This window comes from Meles meles, chromosome 5 (genome assembly GCF_922984935.1).
Source record: "Meles meles chromosome 5, mMelMel3.1 paternal haplotype, whole genome shotgun sequence".
Taxonomy (NCBI): Eukaryota; Metazoa; Chordata; class Mammalia; order Carnivora; family Mustelidae; genus Meles; species Meles meles.
Window position 1 is genome coordinate 88,424,698 of NC_060070.1, and position 22,242 is coordinate 88,446,939.

At 40.4% G+C, this 22,242-nt stretch overlaps 1 protein-coding gene across 2 annotated transcripts in view; it reads right to left on the reverse strand.

Moving 5' to 3' along the window:
- Positions 1–15,613, reverse strand: part of KIF6 (kinesin family member 6) — a 444,670-nt gene extending 429,057 nt beyond the window's left edge. The window contains exons 1-3 of one of the 2 annotated variants that reach the window (XM_046006622.1): positions 15,478–15,613; positions 11,315–11,424; positions 5,586–5,660 (exon numbers count right to left, since the gene is read on the reverse strand). In XM_046006622.1, the coding sequence (XP_045862578.1) occupies positions 5,586–5,660; positions 11,315–11,424; positions 15,478–15,543 (251 nt within the window). In that variant the 5' untranslated portion in view covers positions 15,544–15,613. The remainder of the gene's footprint in view (positions 1–5,585; positions 5,661–11,314; positions 11,425–15,477) is intronic. The other variant, XM_046006623.1, reaches the window with a different exon arrangement.
- Between the last annotated feature and the right edge of the window lie 6,629 nt (positions 15,614–22,242).

The following is a 22,242-nucleotide window of genomic DNA, read 5'->3' on the forward strand; positions in this document are numbered from 1 at the left end:
CTCTGCTTAGTGCAGCAGGCCTGGACAAGCTACGCAACCAACAGCAGCATCAGCAGAACCTGTTTCCCAGAGCCACAGCACGCTGCAGGGTCCTGACCCTGCCCCACTGGAAGTGTGGGACCACCCCTCCCATAAGTCTATCTCCTCGACTGAGACCATCCTCCTGCCCAGCCACAGCACCGGGCATGTATTCTAATACATCCCTCTTCAAGACTGCACTGGCAGTCCTGGAGCCTGCTTTCTCTCTTCACCCTCTTCTCAGCTTGCACTTGGTATTGTTCAACCCTGGTAAAATCAGAGGTTAAAACGAACTGGTTCTAGGTGCCTGGGTGGCTCCGTCAATTGAGCATCTGCCTTTGGCTCAGGTCATGACCCCGGGGTCCTGGGATTGAGTCCTGCATCAGGCTCCCTGCTCAGCAGGGTGTCTGTTTCTCGCTCTGTCCCTTCCCCCGCTCATGCTTGTATGCACACACACACTCTCTCTCTCTCTTTTTCTCTCTCTGAAGTAAATAAATAGAATCTTAAAAAAAAAAAAAAACTGGTTCACAGGGGACTAAAAGCGTCATCACCTGGCTGGTCTCGTTGCACTGCAGATGCATTAGCTTGTCCACTGCCACCTGTGGGGACCTCTGTCTTTGGCATAATCAATCCCCCTGATGGTGTGCACCCTACTCATTTTGGTCAAACTACGTTTTTCTAAAACACTAAATTTCTATGTTTTTCCAAAAGCACTCACTGCACATAAAAATATATTTCCTACACCCCAAGCTTTTAGGTAAAACCTAAGACTGACTGAAAAATGGGGATTCTGCAGACTTACAAGTGCATGGGATAGGACCTCAGAGAAGTTGAGAGTTCAACCTCCTCTCCTTCAATTTTTCAGTCAAATTCGCTCTCAGGATGAGGCACCACATTTGGCTTGTGGCTTCAGGCAACCCATGAGAGTCTACTACATATTCCCAAAATAGTTGCACACCAGCTTGAGAACCAGAACACTGGGTAAAATGTCACATCAAACCACAAATTCCTTATACCTTAAATGAATATTACACTGTATGACAACTATACTTCAATAATAAACTAAAAAAAAAACCAAAAATCTCTACAATCTCTTTCATATCATACAATACCATGTACTATACACATTTGCGTGATTTGTGTGCCTACTAAATTTTATCTTTATAAAAATCTAATCTAAAATCCATAAGCAAAACTAATATGAAAAAAGGCTGTTTCTGCATGTTACTAAGCAACACAGGATATATTTCAGAAAAAGTTCAAAAGACGCAGGATGACAAAGTACTTCCTATAGAAATGTACTCAATAATAAACAACTAACCACGAAGATTCTTTTACTTAATCTCCAATGACACAAACGTAAATCTTTAGAAATTCTCACCACTGGTCATGCAGCTCTGCATTCTTGCAGTCTTACCATTCTTTGACTTAGGTAGGAAAAGATGAGTCTAAATTAGCGAGACTCCTGAACTGCACAATTTAAGAAAGAAATCGAACTAATTTTTATTTCACTTTAATTGTACAAAGCAACCAAAATTAAGCTACAATATATTAACCCAACAGAACAGCTTGAAAGGGCCTGTGTACAGTGGCTGGATTTCCATTGGGCTTTTATTCCCGAAGACTAATCACAGGGAATACAAGGTATTTCTTAAAATCACCAAATATCTGAGGAAAATCTGCACCGGGAAAGCAACAATAGAGCATTAAAAAAAAAAAAAAAAAAAAAGGCATACAGGAAAAAAAAAATAGCCAATCCAAATAATAATTGTCTTCAGAGTGAAAAGGGAGGACATTACAGACATTACATCAATAAACAAGAACAGACCTTCTCTCCCCATCTCCTAGAATTTAAGAAGCAGGTGAAGAGAATGCACACAACACAACTGAAAAGCAAATTACCAATGATGGAAGACTGAGCTAACAAATTTTTTCAGAACTTAGAACCAAAATACAAAGAGATGGGAACTAGGAATGGACAAATATAATATTTGAAGGAGAGAAGTTATAGTTCTGGAAATACAAGTTCCAAAAAGAGAAATAAACAGCTGGACAGAAGAAAATGATTTTGCTCATTCTTAAAGATATTATCAACATGATGACCTGACCCTTGAGCTTGAATGTAAGAGTTTTCAGACTGAAGTGGCTGAATGAGACAAGAATACATGAATACATGAAAAAACAGTCATACCTATACTATCGATAGATTCACTGATATGAAAAAAGAACAAAATCAAAAAATTCTAAAAGCTTCCAGAAAGGGGAAAAAAAAAAAAAGGCATTTTCTACGAAGAAATAAGATCCAGATGGACACTGACATCTCTCCAGCAACACTGCAAATGAAGGGGCAATGGAGCAGTATCTTCACAGTTATGAGAGAAAGGAAATGTTTAAGCTGGGATTATCCTAGGCCCAAATTCCATTTAAAAATTTATTAAAGGATGATGACCAGCAAAACTCAAAAAGGAATCTAAGAAGTAGAGAAGAGTATAAGGAACAACGATGAGCAAAGTAATAAATATTACCTCAGAGACAAATTTAAATAAATGCTATTAATAAAAATAATTAACAACAACCCAGAACGCAGTTATCAGTTGGTCTCAACACCGGAAATGATAGGGGTAGGAAAGGCAAAGGTAAGGTGTGCAAAGTGAGAGGCAGAGGGAAAAAGTTAAGATATTGGGAAAAAGTACAAATGAGTTTAAGTATCTGAACTTAAACTACACTGGGGCTGTTAAAGTACAATGCACACCTTCAGGGAGAAAGTGGAAAGCAGCAGCAGCAACAAGTATTGTCAAACCAACAAACAGCAACAAAGGAAAACAATAAAGTATGGTGAATAGAAAAAATAAAATTAAGATAGGAAGAATAGCTCCAAACATCATTATCATCATTATATATTATATAACATCATTATATATTATATTTATAAATATAAACAGGTCAAAGTACCCAATTAAAGATCAGGGATTCTGAGTATGGCTGAAAAGGAAAAAGTCAGCTATATTTTATTTAGGTCATACTTAAAAACAAAATGTTGCAGGGTGGTTGAATTAAGAGATGGAGAAAGATAAACCAGATAAAGGCTAACAGAAAAAAAAAATAGCAAAAATAGTTTCAGGAAAAATGGGATATAAGGAAAAAAGTCTAAAAAGGACAAAGAGGGGTGCCTGGATGGCTCAGTCCATTAAGCATCTAACTTCTGATTTCAGGTCAGGTCATAATCTCAGGGTCATGAGATTAAGCCCCACATTAGGCTCATGCTGCGCATGGAGCCTGCTTAAGATCCTCTCTCTCTGCCCCTCCCAACCCACTCCCCACTCTCTCTTCTTTTCTTCAAAAGATAGGATCCACTAAGAACACTTGAGCAGCCTGGATAAAAATGCTTGTCATTCTTGAAATCTTGTCATCATCAGGTTGGGTGTCATTGCCAAGTCAGTGAACAAAACAAATCCCAGCCTTTGCAGAGCTTTTGTTCCAGTGGAAGACAGACCAAAACACTAATAAACAAAGAAACTATACAGTGTGTCGGATGGTGTGATAAGTGCTAAAAAACTAAAATAAAACAGGGAAGGGTGAAAGGGAGTGCAGCTGTAAGTGCAATTAAAGGAAGGCCTTACTGAGAAGGCTGAGCATGGAGCCTGCTTAAGATCCTCTCGCTCTGCCCCTCCCACCCTGCTCCCCGATCTTTCTTCTTCTCTTCAAAAGATAGGATCCACTAAGAACACTTGAGCAGCCTGGATAAAGTGCTTGTCATTCTTGAAATCTTATCATCATCAGGTTGGGTGTCATTGCAAGACCTCAAAGCTAAGGGGGCAACGATGCAGATTTCTGAAGGAAGACAATTCCAGGCCAGGGACCCAGCAAGAGCTGGAAGGGGAAGTGGACTCAAGATGGAGGAGCTCATTAGTAGTGCAGAAAGAACCAGACATCCAGGAAACAGAAACAAAGGCTCCCTCCCTGGACAACTTTAGGAAGTTTCAAAATAAAACACATGAGTTCAGCTAACTGAAAAATGACATAACCCAAAAGATTATTACAGGGAAGAGAATTTTAGAGATGTGTGACACGCAGTCAAGGAGACCTGAATTTCATCTGGAGAAGTTATCGGATTGTGACTCTAACTGAAATAGCCAAAGCCTACTTGATTGCATTTCACTCACTGTGAAGGAAGACCGTCTTAACAGAGAAAGGCTTAGTTTGAGTAGGATTCAGAAAACAGAGTTTGAGAGACAAAATGTGACTATGGGTTTCCAGCAAGGTCTGTGGGAAAGGGTATACTGATGAGTGGAATTGAAAAATGGGCTTATTTGAAGGATACAGGTCTTCCTCCATTTATAATAGAGCTCTGTCCAAGAAACCTACCATGAGTCGAAAATGCATTTAATACATCTAACTCACCGGACATCACAGGTTAGTCTATCCCACCTTCAGCGCGCTCTGAACCTCCCAGTAGCCTGCAGGGGAGTAAATATCATCCACCACAAAGCCTGTTTTATAATAAAGTATTGAATACCTCATGTAATTTAAAAAATGGAATGGTTATATGGGGACAGAATGGCTGCAAGTGCATTGGTTATTGACCCTTGTGATCACATGGCTGGCTGGAAGCTGTGCCCACTGTCTCTGGCCAGCATCACGAGGGAGTACTCTACGGCAAATCACTAGCCCAGGAAAAGAGCAAAATGCAAAATTCAAAATAGGTTTTCTACTGAATGCCTATCACTTTCACACTACCCTAAAGTCAAAAAATCATAAGTTGAACAATCCTAAGCTGGGGACTGCCTGAACATTTTTCATTTTAATCATGAAGACAGATGTATCTGGAGATTATGAGGTCATTAGAATCATCCAACTGATACCAGGATGAGAAAGCAACCTTAGGTAGTGGTAATTTCTCATATAGATTTCCTATAAGAGGAGAATGTCCTTATCAAAAGGGCCTGAGTGTCTAGTCCAAAGGACACTTTTGCCAATGTATGCTAATAAAATAGCATTCTGATTTATTCGGTATTGTCATGTGAGTTTGGTTCTAATAGTCAATAGCCTCAAACTATCTGAATACATAGAAATACAAGGGACCTAGAAGTTAAGGGCCAAGCTTTGAAAAGTAGTTATTACTGTGAGGTTGGGCTGGGTCAACCATTAGTAGGCCTCCTGGTGTCACCCATACCTCAGCCTTCATCCCTCTGGTCAGATGTTAGAAACGCTGTATTGAAGGAAGAGCCTGGACATTAACAGTGTGGTGATGTACCCCACCCAGCATGCCATTACCATGAACCACACAATCCTGAGCAGTGTCACTTAATCTCTCCCATCCTCAGTTACACAGCCTGTAAAATGGGAGTAATAATGGCTCTTCTACCTCTCTGGTTTGTTTTAAGGCTTAAAATCTACATCTAAAATGAACAGCTATGTAAGTAGAAGGTATTAATACTAGCATCACTGCATGTCCTGCAGCAATGAGTATATAATTGATATGTCGAAGCCCATTACCACAATTATCTGAAAATTGAAGACAAGATGAAAAACCACCAACCCACCGAATAAAATATAGGAAATCCTACCTCTCGGCAACTGGTTTGGCAATGCTTTCAAAAATGATCTCTTGGTTTGCACCCTGATCAAAAATCTTTTGAAATCTGCAAATATGAAAGTGGTAGTTATTGAAAAGCTGAGCTTCAAACACAATTGGATTAATATTTTTTTCCTAAAAGCTTTGCAAATTACCCCATATTTACATCACTGGGCTTACCTAACCTGACACAATGTTTGCCCTGTAGTCCTGACCACACTGCGCTGTTGTACCCCTGTATACAAATGGTGAGTAAACAGTATTGCTTTGACAAGATCTGCACAATAAATCCCTCTGAAAAACTGCAGCAGCTTTGAACCAAATAATAAACTGTGTGTTCTTTAGCCCTCAAGAGGGACAGTGTCTGCAACTGGCATCAAATTCGAATCCAGATAAGTGTGTGAAATGGAAACCCAAGAACAGGATGTAAATAAGCCAGTGAACTTCTGATATATGACATGTAAGGACAGAACGCAGCTGTGAAATGTACGATTATCGAACTTGGTTTTGAAATTGTGAACTGAGGTTAATTTTTCATCAGTAGGTGCTATATCCTGGTATCGGCCACTTAAACTCTCAGGGTAGTTTTGCCCCATCGGGTTGATCATGAATTGAAAGTCAAAAAGTAAATCAAGATGGGCCTGTAGAGAGATGTCTTTATCAGAATGCCAAGGCCAGGGGCGTGCGGTGGTGGAACGGTGTCGATACTGCTTATCTCGCAATGGTGCGGTGACTGAGCTTAGTATGGGATCATGGGCACAGTGGGAAACTCAAGGTAACTTTTATAGTGTGGTAAGTCACTTACCGGCAGGAATGGCCCTCATTAAAACATCATGAAGGAAGTAAGAGGGAGAGGGAAACACATGGGGAGGGAAAGGAGGAGAGGGGTTGAAGGGGGGGGAGAAAAAGAGAGAGAGAGAGAGAGAGAGAAGCATAAGGATATAGGGCAAAATGTTAACAATCGGTGAATCTCCCACCAAGTGTCCAGGAGAGGCTATACTGCATTATTGTTCCACCTCTTCTGCATGTTTAAAGTTTTTCAAAAATAAAAAAAATAAGGGTGGTGTGGCTTTAAAGCAAAACCTTTAAAACAAACACATTGAGGGCATCCTAAGCAGCTTTCAGAATAGCTTAGGAACTTCTGGTCCATGGGTCTCACTTGTGACTCACAAGTTGCACACATGGTCTATTAAAGTAGAGACTACGTGGGGACACCTGGGTGGCTCAGTTGGTTAAGCATCTGCCTTCAGCTCAGGTCATGAATCCCAGGTCCTAGGATCGAGTCCAGCATTAGGCTCCCTGCTCGGTGGGGAGCCTGCTTCTCCCTCTCCCTCTGCCTGCTGCTTCCTCTGCTTGTGCTCTCTCTGACAAAAAAATTAGAAAAAAAAAAAATCTTTACGGGAAAAAAAAAAAAAAAAAGTGGAGACTACATGAGATGTGGGACTATTTTCATGACCCAGAGTTCCGATGAATGTCTGGAGCTGGGCAGGAAATACAAAATGGAATGAAATTCATGGTCTTTAATCAACATTAACTTCAAAAGATCCTTAGAGCTTATCAACCTCCCTTTTGAAGAAGCAAATAATGAAACTATACAAAGAGAGGGATTGTCAGACACTCTGGCGACCAGGTCATTTAGCAGGCGAGATTATATCTTAGACAGCAGTATTTACCGGTTTGCCCAGAACACTCCTCAAAACCCTGCAGGTGCGTCACAGCTTCAGATATGAACGCTGACATAACACAGGGCCGCTCAAGCGCTCTTCAGAGCTCTACCTACTGTGATATCTGAGCACAGACCCAGCGGTGCTTTTGAGGATGATGGTGATCGGGCTGATTTGCTTCTTCAACCAGGCTGGCCGTGCCTGAGTGAATCCATCAGCCATTCCCAACTCCACCTCCCTAAGTAATAGGAATTACATTGACACCATGTAAACCGAAGAGATGGCAAGAGTTTCAGTAAATCATACGATGGTACTTAAAGACCAAATATCATCATCCCAAAATATTTAAGTTTATGTAATGTAGTTACCTAGTAATTTGAAAAGTCATTAAGGATCAGCTGGCATCTGAAAACCATGGAAGGACAAAACAGAATCAGAGAGTTTAAAAGAGTTCTGTGGAATCTTTTCCAGAAAAGGAAGTTGAGGTCCAGGGAGATAAAGCAATTTATTCACAGCCCTGGAGCTAATCAGTACCACACCCTGAGACATAACTTCGGTGTCCTGATTCTGAGGAGGTCTTTTCAGTTATCAGGAAGTTGAGTAGGCTTTTTGTAAAATCCGTTTGGACCTTGGCATATGTTGACCTCTTCCCACCCCAAACCTGTTCTTCCTGGTCCTCCACATCCTAGTACAGGACAACTCCATCCTTCTAAACGTGCTGCCCAAAGCCCTCAGAGCATCCTGACTCCTCTCTTTCTCCATTACACTCTCATTCCCACCCGTTCACTAACTCTATCACCTCTGACCTTCAAAATGCATCTAGAATCCAACTATTTCTCCACATTTCCACTTGCTACTACCCTGGCCCGAGCTACTATAATTTCTTGCCTAGTCTTCCTTGAAACAGACTGCTCTTACGGTCTATTTTTCAGGTGCCAGGACAAATGATCCTGCTAAAACCTAAGTGAAATTATTTCATTCTTCTGTTCAAAACCCTCCATTATCTTCCCAAAAGACATTGGGAGGGAAAAGCTTACAATGACTTTTTCCCCCCAAACAATCCTTACAATGACTTCTAAGGCTCCTTAGGATTTGGCCACTCTGCTGCTCCATTAAGCTCCTTCTTCTCCAGCCACACAGACCCCTTTAGTCTTCCTCAGACATGCCAGCACACTCCCATCTCTGGGACTTGTTCTTGGTTTTTCCTTGACCTGGAATCCCAATCCCTCCAATATCTGAATGTCTGACTTCCTCACCTCCTTTAAGCCTTTGCTCAAATATCACCCTCCTGGGATGCCTTCCCTGACCGCCCTATGAAATACTCTATCCCTCTCCTTTGCGGCCCTTCTTCCTGACACTCTTTATTACTCTTACCTGCCTTATTTTTCTCTGTGGCACTTAACACTTTCTGATATACACTGTACTTAAGGATCTGCCTATCTACCTCCTCTCACTAAAATGTAAGCACCATAAAAGCTGGACCTTTGTTGCATTCTCTGCTATGTTCCTAGCCATTAAAACAGCACATGGAGGATGGTCAATAAACATTTACTGATTGAATGAATGAATGTTCTTTGGGAGGAAACACTCTTAAAATGCTGAAATATTTATCTCTGAACATAGGTATAAGTTAAATACCTTACTAATTTCTTGATTTAATGTGCAAAGCCAGGGGTACCTCGGTGGCTCAGTGGATTAAAGCCTCTGCCTTCAGCTCAGGTCATGATCCCAGGGTTCTGGGATCAAGCCCCGCATCAGGCTCTCTGCCCAACAGAGAGCCCGCTTCCCCTCCTTCTCTCTCTGCCTGCCTCTCTGCCTGCTTGTGATCTCTGTCTGTCAAATAAATAAATAAAAATCTTTAAATAAATAAATAAATAAAAATAAAATGCAAAGCCAATATTTTTAATCCAGAGATTTAGAAAGAATGAGTAAGATTTTTAAAAAAGCAAATAACACATTTTCAATGAACATGTTTAAATGCACTGTTTCTATCTACATAATCTAAAGAATACTTTGGAAAAGGACAATAGATAGAGACATGGCCAGTTGTTCCTAACAATCACATAGAATCATGCTGAATAAAATGTTTCAGCAATCTGTGGCTTTAAAAAAGGAGACTGACCCCGCTCAGCTGTCATGAAGTCATAGCCACTGAAGTATGTGGCATGCTTACATCAGTGGGAGAAGGCCCACTTCAGAAAAAGTAAGTCATGTATAATAAAGCTGTTCCTTAAAGAACAAAATGAAAGGCAATGAGGAGCCAAAAAGACAGGGTAAGCACACCTTACTATGCAGCCATGTGCTAGACACTAGAAGATGGGCTATACAAGAAGATGGGGTAAATGAGACACAAAGAATAAACTGTCAAGACCAATGAGCATTTTATGAGACATAAGTAAATAAATATAAGAATTCAAGAGAAAACCATAAAAAATATCTGGGCTGGTTTTATGCAAAGGGCAAGGGCAAAACAGTATGAAAACAGGGCCCAAGCCAAACAGCCCAGAAAGAAATGCAAGACAGCAATTAGGATTCCTTCCGGAGGACCCAGAAATTCACTATCTAAATTTAGGCAGAGATCAAATATGGCTTTGACTTGGGCTCAAACTTCTTCAAAAGCCAAAAGTGGGGAAAAAAGAAAATAGCACAGACTGAAACTAGAGAATAAAGGCAGCATAAAGGAGCTCAAATCCCCCATTTCAATGCCTGGCTACCAGAAGAGAATTTGGACTGGGACGCCTGGGTGGATTAGCCATTTAAGCCACTGCCTTCGGCTCAGATTATGATCCCAGAGTCCTCTGATTGAATCCACATCAGGCTCCTTGCTCAGCGGGGAGCCTGCTTTTCTCTCTGCCTCTGCCTGCCACTCGGCCTGATTGTATGCTGGTGCTCTCTCTCTCTTGCTCGCGCTCTCTCTCTGACAAATACATAAATAAAATCTTAAAAAAAAAAAAAAAAGAAGAGAATTTGGACAAAAGGCACTGACGACAACCCAGGGGTGCCTGTTGAGTATGTTTCGCCTGATCCCTATAGCTCAGCACTGTCCAAGAGAAATATAATGCAATCCACACATGTGAATATATATGTAATTTAACATTTTCCAGTAGCCACTTTTTAAAATAAAGAAACAGGTGAAATTAATTTTAAGAACCTATTTTTAATCCAATGCAACCCCAAACTTTATCATTTTAATATGTGATCAGTATGAAAAAATTCTTGAGATGTTTTACATTCTTTTTTTTTTTCTTTTTTCTTTCCCACACCAAGCCTTCAAAAATCCTCGATGTATTTTACACTTAGAGCACATCCCAGTTCAGGCTGGCAACATTTTAAGTCCTTAAGAACTACCTGTGGCTAGTGGCCACTACATTACACAGTAGAAATATGGAGTGTGCATATGGGCATATGAGACCCAGATATCATTTATGTTATAAAGAAAGCTCATGGATACAGCACACAGATTATACCTTGAGTTACTAACTTGAATAAAGTTTAGTCATACACTGAGCTTCCTATAAGTCTTAAATCATAGTGGGCCAAGGAGGAAAAGGACAACATTGGAGAAACAGATGTAACAAAGAAAGGCTGGGATCTTGGGACAGCATCTTGGACAGAGAGAAATGCACCCTCGGGGTGCTGGGGTGGCTCAGTTGGTTGAGCTTGTGCCTACAGCTCAGGTCATGATCCCACTTCGGGCAGGCTCTCTGCTCAGCAGGGACCCTGCTTCTCTCTCTCCCTCTGCCTACTGCTCCCCCTGCTTGTGTGAGCACTCGCTCTCTCTCTCTCTCTCCCCCTCTCGGTCAATCGGTCAAATAAATAAATAAATTCTTAAAAAAGAAAGAAAGAAAGAAAGAAAGAAAAGAAAGGAAACACTCCCTCTTTTCAACTCTGGGCCCAGCAATGAAAAGGCAGTTTGAACTCTACCTACTAGATGAGATAGAAAATAGCACCACATTCTCCCCAAGAAATGGCACTAATGATTTCACAGGGGATAATTAATGCACCACAAGAGTTAGTTCAATAGTGAAACAGAAACAAAGGCGAAAGAGAAACTTACTTAAATTTGTAGCTTTCTCGCTTATTATTCACAAATCCATCTGCCAAATCACGAGGTAAGATAATTTCCAGGCTAGGGGTTAGTTTTTCATCTTCATCTATGGAATAAATCTGCAAATGTGAAGACAGCAAATGAATATAGCACAGTAAAATTACAGCTTGAATTATGACCATGTTATTATGATAGGTATTGTAATTGTATAAAAAATTGCACTCAAGATAAGTCATAACATAGTATAATTTGGATAATTTTCCTCTTTGAACTGTGCACAGACTCTGAAAAATATATGGAACAGAAAAAGAGGTAAAATCTAAATCAATGCTCTAGCAAAGCTCAGGTCCTCTCTGAATGATCTACTATTCAAATTTGAGCATCTGAGTGTCTCTGTTGTTGAGAAACTAATAGTTCTGAAAGCAGGACATTAATCTAAGTACTGCTTTGGAATTATGTACCAGAAATTAACATCTCTCTACAAGGAATAAGCATTTCTGAGCATTTACACAAAGTGGCTGACGTAGATCAAAGGACTAGGTCTGAGACTTCTCAGAGAGCTCACAAGAATGCTCTAATTCAAGTTATATTCAAAGCAGTCCAAGTTTCCATGAGACATATTCAGGATTTGATAAAAGACATGTGGTTTCAAAAGATATATGTAATTCATGTCTTTGATGTCATCTTCAAGGTTCTCCTCCCAGCTCAGCCACTAATTAGCAAAGGACCTGGAAGAAATCACTTAACCTCTCTAAACTGATATGGAAATGAAGGGTCTTAACCAAGCACCTGTTCCACTGCAAATTCTTTGATTCTCTTCTTGGTTACCTACTCCTTTATTTATTGGCCAGGAAAATCAAGGATTAAGCCTATAAAGCCTATAAAGAGGTCACATGTAATAAAGAATAGCAAGACTTGTGTCCAACACTGAGCTCAATTTATCAGCTGTGTGACCAGCCACCACATTCAGAATCTCAGTTCCTTTATACATAAAATGAGGAAAACAGAATTGCCTCCCTTACAAGATTGCTGTGGGGATAAATGATGTCATGGAAATGGAAGCATTTTGTAATGCACCATAAAAAAATGTTAGTCATTAGATCGAGAGGCTTTTTTTGGTTTGTTTGTTTTGTTATGTTTTTTTAAAAGACTTCTTGTCTTTCATCAGGAAATAAGTCTTTTAACAGGAATACTTCCTGTTTAAGACTCATTAAGACTTGATTATGGGGGAGAAGTCATATTCTTAAACAAGTAAAAGCTTACCTAAATCTCTCAAAAGTAAATAATTTTCCTAAGCAGTTTTTTATTGAACCTTCTCACCTAAAATGTGAAGAATTCATGCAGAAAAGGCATCCTGTAAAATAAAATTATTTGTAGAAAGTAATGGCATCAGGTCTGAGACTTTCCATAGCTAGGTTTCCTCAAGAGACATTTAAAAATTATATCCTGTAGGGCACTACACCAAAAAAAAAAAGTTAATGACTAGGCAGGTGAGTGAGTGAAAGGGGTGTGTTAAGACATGAAACATACAAGAGTGAGGTACTCCTTTCAATGCGAGTCACAGTGTTTTCAAAAATTCTGTAACATTCAGTGTTCCGAAGACAGAAAAGACCCTCTACCTCACTGATTAAGCCATTCTTTGAGGCACTGAGAAAAGTCCCTCTCAACCAGAATACTTATTTAGTCTAATAGATTGACTCTTTACCTTTAGTCATAACAATACTTATTTGAGACACAGTGGGGGTTTTGGGGCCCAGAAGGCAATTACAAGAAATGCAAGGATGAATGTGAACATGTTTTGAAATGTACTGAGCACTATACAAATGAAAAGCATGGCCATTGTTAAAATTATCAGAGGTTTGTCTTATGCATCTTCTAAGTTACCATTCTATAGATTATTATAATTTACTTTATATTACCTTAAGGAATAAGACTAATGAAGTAATAGAACCACAAAATGAAGAGGAAAGAAAAAAATACAGGGGTGCCTGAGTGGCTCAGTCAGTTAAGCATCTGCCTTCGGCTCATCATGATCTCAGAGTCCTGCCATCAAGCCCTACATCAGACTCCCTGCTCAGCGGGGAGCCTGCTTCTCCTTCTCCCTCAGCCACTCTCTCTCAGTCTCCCTCTCTCAAATAAATAAATAAAATCGTAAAAAGAAAGAAAGAAAGAAACCAACCTTTGAATCACTTCTAGCTGAACGTCACAGGCAAAGAAACAACCATACATCTCCAGGAGCAAAAAGATCGGGTGTTAGAAGTGGGATTTCTAAGAGAGAGCAGGAATACACTAACTCAAAGTGTGTTCAGCTATGTTCTCTTATTTTTGTGCATGTGGCATAATGTTGCATGGTGGTAAGAATCTGCTATTTAAAAACATAGTAACACCTAAAAATACTTCCTGGAGTATCAAACAATCCATGCTACAGAATCTCACCAAAGAAATGCAAAAGGCAGCACAGTAAAATATACAAACACTGCACTTTAAAAAAAGAGAAAGTTCAAAATAGCACCCAACATTCTCCATCAACCTCTATCATACTCCCTCCACCCCCTCACCCAACCAGTCTTCTAATACTACCAAATCCAAACACCTGCTTCCCACTGCTGAGTCTATGTAGACAAGCTCAATATTTTTGGCTAAGAATCTGAAGAGGTATGGAGGGACTTTACATATAAAACACTTGGTATACATGATTAACTTTTAAAAACCTTCTTGTAAGTGAATATAAGAGGAGAGAAAATGCTAAAGTATCCATGGTTCCTTTCTACACTGTTTTATTCCTTTAAAAAAAAAAAGTCTGTATTTTCTATGGCGTCTTCTCATGCATCTTATCCTCAAGTAGTCCCTGAGCAAAAAAACTTTTAATGATGACAAAAATGCCATATTCTTGTTTCAAATACATAAATAGCACACTGCAAATGCTACATTATGATATACTATGATGTTACATGTATATATATATTACAGATATGGAATAGATATAAAATATTATTAATAATATACCCATTCCAGGCACTCATGAGTAAGACCCAGACTGCGCTTACCTAAGTCCTCACTTTGGGAGGCAAAAAGTTTGGTCTTGAGAGCCAAGAACTTTAGAATAAAAAGTCCTTCATTAAAATTTGGTCCTGCCACTCACCCGGTGGATGGCTTAACCGTATTATTTAACCTGAGACTCAGTCTCCTCATCTACAAAATGAGGAAAATGACATCGACCTTGCAGAGTTCTCCTGAGAATCAGCGATAACACAGACAAAATACCTAAGTGGTAAGAACGACTGTGTTCTTTCTAGGGAGGGAAAAAAAAAGTATTTTGAAACATTTAAGAAGCACATCTCTTCTCAGGGCAAGGGCAAAATCTTAACCTTTTTGTACCTCTGAGCTTAGCACACTAGACGAAGCACCTAGTAAATGCTCAGTCGATGTTTTCTGAATGAAAAGTATATTATGTATACATAGATACATAGATATACTTTTAAAACGTATATATTTAAATATATATATTTTAAAATATACATATATATATGCTTTGAGATGCATAAATATGTATATCTGCAAGAAGTATGTCAAAGGTTCGTGTTTGTGTTGCAGAAGGACGATGTAGTTAGGCAACAAATTCCTAAGCGCTCATGGTGCACAGAGCCACAGTCATAGGTGTTGAGTTTGTGTAACTACCTACATCATCTGTAACATCTCAGACGCGTATGGACACACTTCTCCAGCTGGCATCTGCCGCCCGAGTGAGAAAGACGTTTGGGTTTATGTGCGCGCAGGGTGTGCAGAGCTGCGTGACCGCTTGCCAGAAAGGAGCCAGAAGTGCGCAAGATGAGGGGCGGCCCCTGTGAGCGCGCACAGGAGCACACACATCCGCGTCGGCAGCTGCGTGAACACGTGTGCCAGGCGCCTGTGTGGGGCTCTGTGCACAGCGTCCGCAACCGCGCCCGCGGGTCGCTGCAGGGCGGGAGTGGCCCGGCTGTCTGCAACGCGCGTCCCTGACAGCGCGGCGGTGGTATCTGCGTGGCCGCCGGGGCGGCGCCTCAAGTGAGTGTGCGGGACTCGGGTAGACATCCGGCGCCCGGCGCCAAACCCCCTCCCTAGCCTAGGGCCTCGCGTGCCGTCCCTCCCCTGCCTGGGAGGCCCCGCCGCGCCGGCGCTCTCCTTGCCCGTACCCCTTGTTGCTGCTTCCGGACAGTGGGCTTCACCCTTGCGAAAATCTGTATGGTCTGCTTCACCATCTCCTCTTGGCTCTGCACTGACCCTTGCCCTCTGTCAGGAGCTGGCTCCTAAAACTTCTGACTCCCACCACTTCCGGCCAGCGGCAGCCTTAGCAACAGTAACTAGGGACACTACCCAAGGAGCACCGCGCCAACCAGGACCGCCTCCTCTCCCTAATTGGTTACGGACTGCAGAGGGGGCTGAAGGGAAGTCCCGAGGGGCGGAGCTGGGGCGGGGCCGAGCGGCGAGCGCTGCGCACGCGCGGGGTCAAGGTCTGGGCACCAGGTTTAGCTCCACAGCTGGCCTACTTAGTGGTTAATGGGGTGACAACCACCATGCCCTGACCGATTCCTTAATCCATTCTTTCTCTGTGCCAACACCTCTTTTTAGCACTGAAGTCATTCCGTTTTTTATTGTTCATTCATTGAAGAAATGTCACTTGATCTGTGACAAGCAGTATGTTGGCTGGGCGTTATCCTGAGCTGAGCACAACGGCGTCTGCCAACTTAGAGATCAGGGTCTGATGAAGGAGGCAGCTTTTCCACAGGAAGTTTCAAGTTATACCAGGACTGGGCACGAGATGCTGTGGAAGGCACCTCTTCTACCTCTGTCTTGGAAGATGTCAAGACCGGAAGAGAGAGGGGCCGTTTGCCGTGCAGATGGCCCTGTCAAGAATGGCTGGGCTCCCTTGGGCACGGTTAGTAGGAAGGTAAATTCGTGCAGTCACTATGGAAAACAGGATGGAGGTTCCTCAAAAAATGAAAACTGGAAGTGCCATGTGATCCGGCACTTCCACCTCTGGAAACATATCCAAAAGAATTGAAATCTGGTTGCCAAACAGATCACTGTTCGCCCATAATTATTGCAGCGTTAACCAGACATGGAAAAAAACTTAAGTGTTCATCAGTGGATAAATGTCTAAAGGAAATGTGATATGGGAATATTTGAAGACTATTTAATATATTATTTATCTTCTATATATAATGGAATATTTTTCTGCCATAAAAAAAAGAATACATGAAACAAGATGGGATCAGGAGGGAGACAAACCATAAGAGACTCAATCTCACAAAACAAACTGAGGGTTGCTGGGGGGAGGGAGAGAGGGTGGTTGCGTTATGGACATTGGGGAGGTATGTGCTATGGTGAGTGCTGTGAAGTGTGTAAACCTGGCGATTCACAGACCTGTACCCCTGGGACTAACAATACTTTATATGTTTATTAAAAATTTTAAAAAAGAGAAAGAAACAAGGAAATCCTGGCATTTACAGGTACACAGATGAAACTGGAGGGCATTATGCTAAGTGAAATAACTTAGAGCAAGGCAAATAGTGTTTGATCTCACTTATCTGTAGAGTCTAAAAGAGCTGAACTAGAGTAGAACAGGTAGCTAGGGGCTGGGGATGCAGAAAATGGGCAGATATTGGCCAAAGGTAAAAACTTCCAGTCATAAGACAAATAAGTTCTGAGAATCTAATGTATAGTCTGGTGACTATAGTTAACAATATTGTGTTACATATTTACAAGTTGCTAAGACTTAAATCTTAAATATTCTCGCCAGAAAAATAGATGGTAATTATGTGAAGTGATGGAGGTGTTAACTTTATTATGATAACAGTTTCACAGAAAAGATGATCCCTGACTTATGATGATTTGACCAATGATTTTTTGACTTTATGATGGTGCAAAAGCAATATGTATTCAGTAAAAACTGTACTTAGAGTTTTGAATTCTTATCTTTTCCCAGGCTGACAATATACAGTATCATGTTGTCTCATGATGCTAGGCAGTAGGAGGGAGCCATAGCTCCCAATGAGCGCCACATGATCATAAGGTTAAACAATCTATGTACTTAGAACTATTCTGTACCCATACAATCATTCTGTTTTTCACTTTCAGTGCATGATTCAATGCATTACACGAGATGTTCAATACTCTGTTAAAAAATAGGCTTCGTGTTAGGCAATTTTTCCCAACTGTAGGCTAATCTAAGTGTTCTGGCACATTTAAGGTAGGTAGGCTAGGCTAAGCTACAGATGATTGGTAGGTTAGGTATGCTAAATACATTTTCTTTTTTAATTTTTTTTTTTTAGATTTTTATTTATTTATTTATTTGATAGAGAGAGAGATCACAAGCAGACAGAGAGGCAGGCAGAGAGAGAAGCAGGCTCCCTGCCGAGCAGAGAGCCCGATGCGGGACTCGATCCCAGGACCCTGAGATCATGACCTGAGCCGAAGGCAGCGTCTTAACCCACTGAGCCACCCAGGCGCCCCGCTAAATACATTTTCAATTAATGATATTTTCAACTTAAGATAGGTTTATTGGGACATAACCCCATCATAAACTGAGGAAGATATATATATATACATGGATCAGATTATCACAGTATAATCAGATTATCAGATTATACAAGTTTATTAAAACTTGTACATCAATTAACTCTCAATAAAGCTGGAAAATACATACTTACATACATGTATACACACATGAATACATAAGAAAGGGTGACTACCTTGGAAGACACTGTTAGCACGTGAAAAAATGTTCAGCATCATTATCCACCAGGAAAATACACCTTAAAACCAAAATGAGATGTCTCTACACATCTCTCAGAATGGCTACAATAAAAAATAGCAACAAAACCAAGTCCAACTGGGATACAGGGAAACTGAATCACACATGCATTACTGGTGGGGATATAAAATGTAAAATGTATTGTGGATAATGGTACAGCCATTCTAGAAAAACAGTTTGGCAGTTTCTTACAAAATTAATGATGCAACTACTGTAAGATCCAGCAATTATGCTCATAAGCATTTATCCCGAAGAAATGAAAACTTGTGCCTACATGAAAAACTGGTACTTAAATGCTCATAGCAGCATTATTGGTAATAGCTCCAAAATGGAAATGACCAGAATGTCCTTCAAACAGTGAAGGGATTAAAAAAACAAAAACAAAAAACAAACAAACAAAACCACTGTGGAATACTATTCAGCAATAAAAATGAAGGGATTACTAGTACATATAACAACTTGGATGAATTTCCAGAGAATTACGTTGAGTGAAAGAAGCCAGACTCAAAGTCAAATACGTATGATTCCATTTATATAACATTTTTGAAATGACAAAATTATAGAGATGAAGAGGAGATTAGTGGTTTCCAGGGGTTAGGGAGGAAGGGAGGGGGTAAGATGGCTATGGCTATAAAAGGATCCTGGTGATGGACTGTTTGTATCTTGGCTGTGGTGGTGGTCACAGAAATCTGCATAGAATGAAACACACATGCACACACACACATACACACACACAACTGAGTGCATATAAAGCTGGTGAAAGTTAAATAAGATGGATTGATTGTATCAGTGTCCATTCCTTGGTTGTGATGTTGTATTATAGTTATGTAAGATGTTAACTTTTGGGGAAACTGGGGGAAGGGGAAACAAAAATCTCTCTATTATATCTTACAACTGCATGTGAGTCTACAATTATCTCAAAATAAAAAGTTTTTAAAAAGAAACTCTTAGAGAATAAAAAGACAAGCCACAAACTGGGAGAACATTGTTGCAAAACACATATCTGATAAAGAACTTGCATCCAGAGTACCTAAAAACTTTTAAAACTCAATTAAAAAAAAATAGGAAAACAACCCAATTTACTTTTTGAAGGGGGGATCAAAGATTTCAACAGACACTTCCCAGTATATGGATGGCAAATAAGCATGTCTAACTTAAGATGTTAACATAATTAATCGTTAACAAAATGTAAATTAAACTACAATGAGGAGCACCTATTGAGCATCCAACTCCTGGTTTTGGTTCAGGTCATGATCTCAGGGTTGTGAGATCTAACCTGGCCTCAGTCTCCAAGTTCAGCACAGAGTCTGCTAACACTCTTTCTTCTCTGCAACACCCCCCCCCCAACTCTGTGCTCTCTCAGTCTCTGTCTCTCTAACAATAAATAAATAAATCTTTAAAAACACAGACAGGCACACACACACAATGAGATACTACTACAAACTTCTTGGAATGGCTAAAAGTAAGAAAATAAGACTGCCAATACTAAAAGCTGACACAGATAGAGAACATCTGGAGCTCTCAAACATGGCTGAAGAGAATGCAAAATGGACCAGTCACTTTGAAAAATAGCTTCATTGTTGCTTATTATATAAAGTTATATATACACTTACTATATCACTCAGCAACTCCACTCCTAGGTGTTTACCCAGTGCAAGGAAAACTGACGTCCCCACAGAAAGGTAAAGGTAAATGATTATTATGGTTTTATTCACGACTGCCCTGAACTAGAAACAAAGTAAATGTTCTTCAACTGGTGACCTGGATAAACAAACTAACACATATACACGATAAAAATGAATAGACTGCTGATGCTTGCAACAATATAGTTGAATATAAAATTTATTATGCTAAGTAAAAGATGCCAGACTCAAAGTTACACACAGTATAATTCCATTTATATCACATTCTAGAAAAGGCAAAACTGTAGGGATAGAAAAGAGATCACTGTTTGCCAGTGCGAAGAAGAGGGAAGGAACTGAATACAAAGAAGCATGGGAAAGTTTGGAGTAGGGAGGAGTGGTGGGACTATTTCATATCTTGACTGTAGTTGCAATTACATGACTGTATAGTTTGAAAACTCATAGAACTTAAAAGTGTGAATTACATGATATGCACATTATACTAGTATAAGAAAGTTAAAAAAAAAAAAAAGGATGAGGTATGAACAGGTGTAGTTGTAGAAGGGATGGAGAAACGCAGAGAACCAGGACAGAACCAGGTATTTATGAAATAGATTTTAAGGTCTTTTTCACCTGGTACTGGGTGCTAAGGAAGAGATGATTTAAGATGGGGCAGCTTAACTTAACTGTTGTGAGTATCTTAACTGTTGTGAGTAATGCTGCAGAGAACATGAGAGTGCAGATACCCCTTCAAGATACTGATCTTGTTTCCTTCGGAAGTGGAACAACCTAATTGTCTATCTATGGATAAAGAAAATGTGGGAAATGTATATCTATATCTACCTATACACACAATAGAATAATACTCGGCCATAAAAAGAAGAAAATCTCGCCATTTATGACAACATAGATGTACCCTGAGGACATCATGCTAAGAGAAATAAGTTAGAAGAAAATACTCTGGGATCTCGCTTATATGTAGAATCAAAAGAGAGAGAGAGAGAATCAAACTTACAGAAACAGTATGGAATGGTGGTTGCCAGGGACTGGGGAATTGGGGAGAGAGGGGAGAATGGAAAACACTGGTGAAAGGGTATAACCTTTCAGTTATAAGATAAATACATTCTGAGGACCTAATGTACAGCATGCTGACTATAGTTAATAATACTGTATTGTATCCTTGACAGCTGCCAAGAGAGTCAATCTTAAGTGTTCTCACCACAGAAAAATTTAAAAGGTAACTAGGTGAGGTAATGCATGTGTTAATTAGCCTGATGGCGGTAAAAGTTTCACATGCATATGTATATTAAGTCATCACATTGTACACTTTAAATATATACAGTTTTATATTTTCGATTATACTTCAGTGAAGCAAAAAAAAAAAAAAAGAAAGAAAGAAAGAAAGAAAAGAAGAGAGAGAGTGTGCTATTGGGTTGATGGTGCAGATGTACCCAGATAGGTAAAATAGGTTAGAATGGAGAGCTGGGTGGGGCACCTAGGTGGCTCAGTGGGTTAAGCCTCTGCCTTTGGCTGAGGTCATGATCTCAGGGTCCTGGGATCAAACCCCACATTGGGCTCTCTGCTCAGTAGAGAGCCTGCTTCCCCCTCTCTCTGCCTACTTGTGATCTCTCTCTCTCTCTCTCTGTTAAATAAATAAAATATTAAAAAAAAAGAATGGAGAGCTGGGAAATAAGGAGCTGCAGATGTTCTAGATGTCACGTGTCTATGGGTCTTCCATGGGTAGTTGGATAAACTTTAGGAGAAAGTTCTGGCTAAAAATACAGATTTGGGAGTCATCACAGAGTTTCTTTTCCAGAAAGTGATCAAATGTCTCATGAGGAATGAGGGTGCAATTCTATTGCCGATAGTTGGAGGTGGAGGGGGGCTGCTAAAGGGACAGAGAGGAGCAGCTGGAGAGGAGTGGGAATGCTGTTGTCATGGACATTTAGGGCAAAGGACCCTTTGAGAAGAAGAAAGTGCTCAATGGTGTTGGATACTAAAGAGGGCATATTGAAAATGTCCATCCACTCGGACAATTGGAAAGTCACCTGTAACCTAGACAAGGCTCTAGTGGGGTGATGGGGGTCTAAGTCAGACTGTAGGTGTCCCAGGAGTAAATTGGAGGTTGGGGAGTAGAGGCAGCCAAGTGAGGCTACTTTTAAGGAAGCTTGGTGGTGCAGAGTTGTAAAGAAGGAAAGCATGGAACCCGGGGTCAGGAAGGGTCTTTTGTTCCTATCTAAGGGGGCAAAGCCAATAAAGAAGGGGACGTTGAAAGAACAGGAAAGAGGAGAAAATGTGCGGTGTCTCAGATAAAAAGTTGGAATTATACCAAGAGAATGCAACAGAGGAGGCAAAAAAAGCCAAGGGTATTGGCAAAAGATCATTGTTAAGTGTTGAATCATGAGATCCAGGCTGCTTAAAGATGTCTTCGACATGAAAGAGTGGAATGAGATTGGGAGGAAAATCTGTGGGCTCTAGGTGTGGGAACTTGATACTTCCTGTCTTCTACTCCAGGTCATATG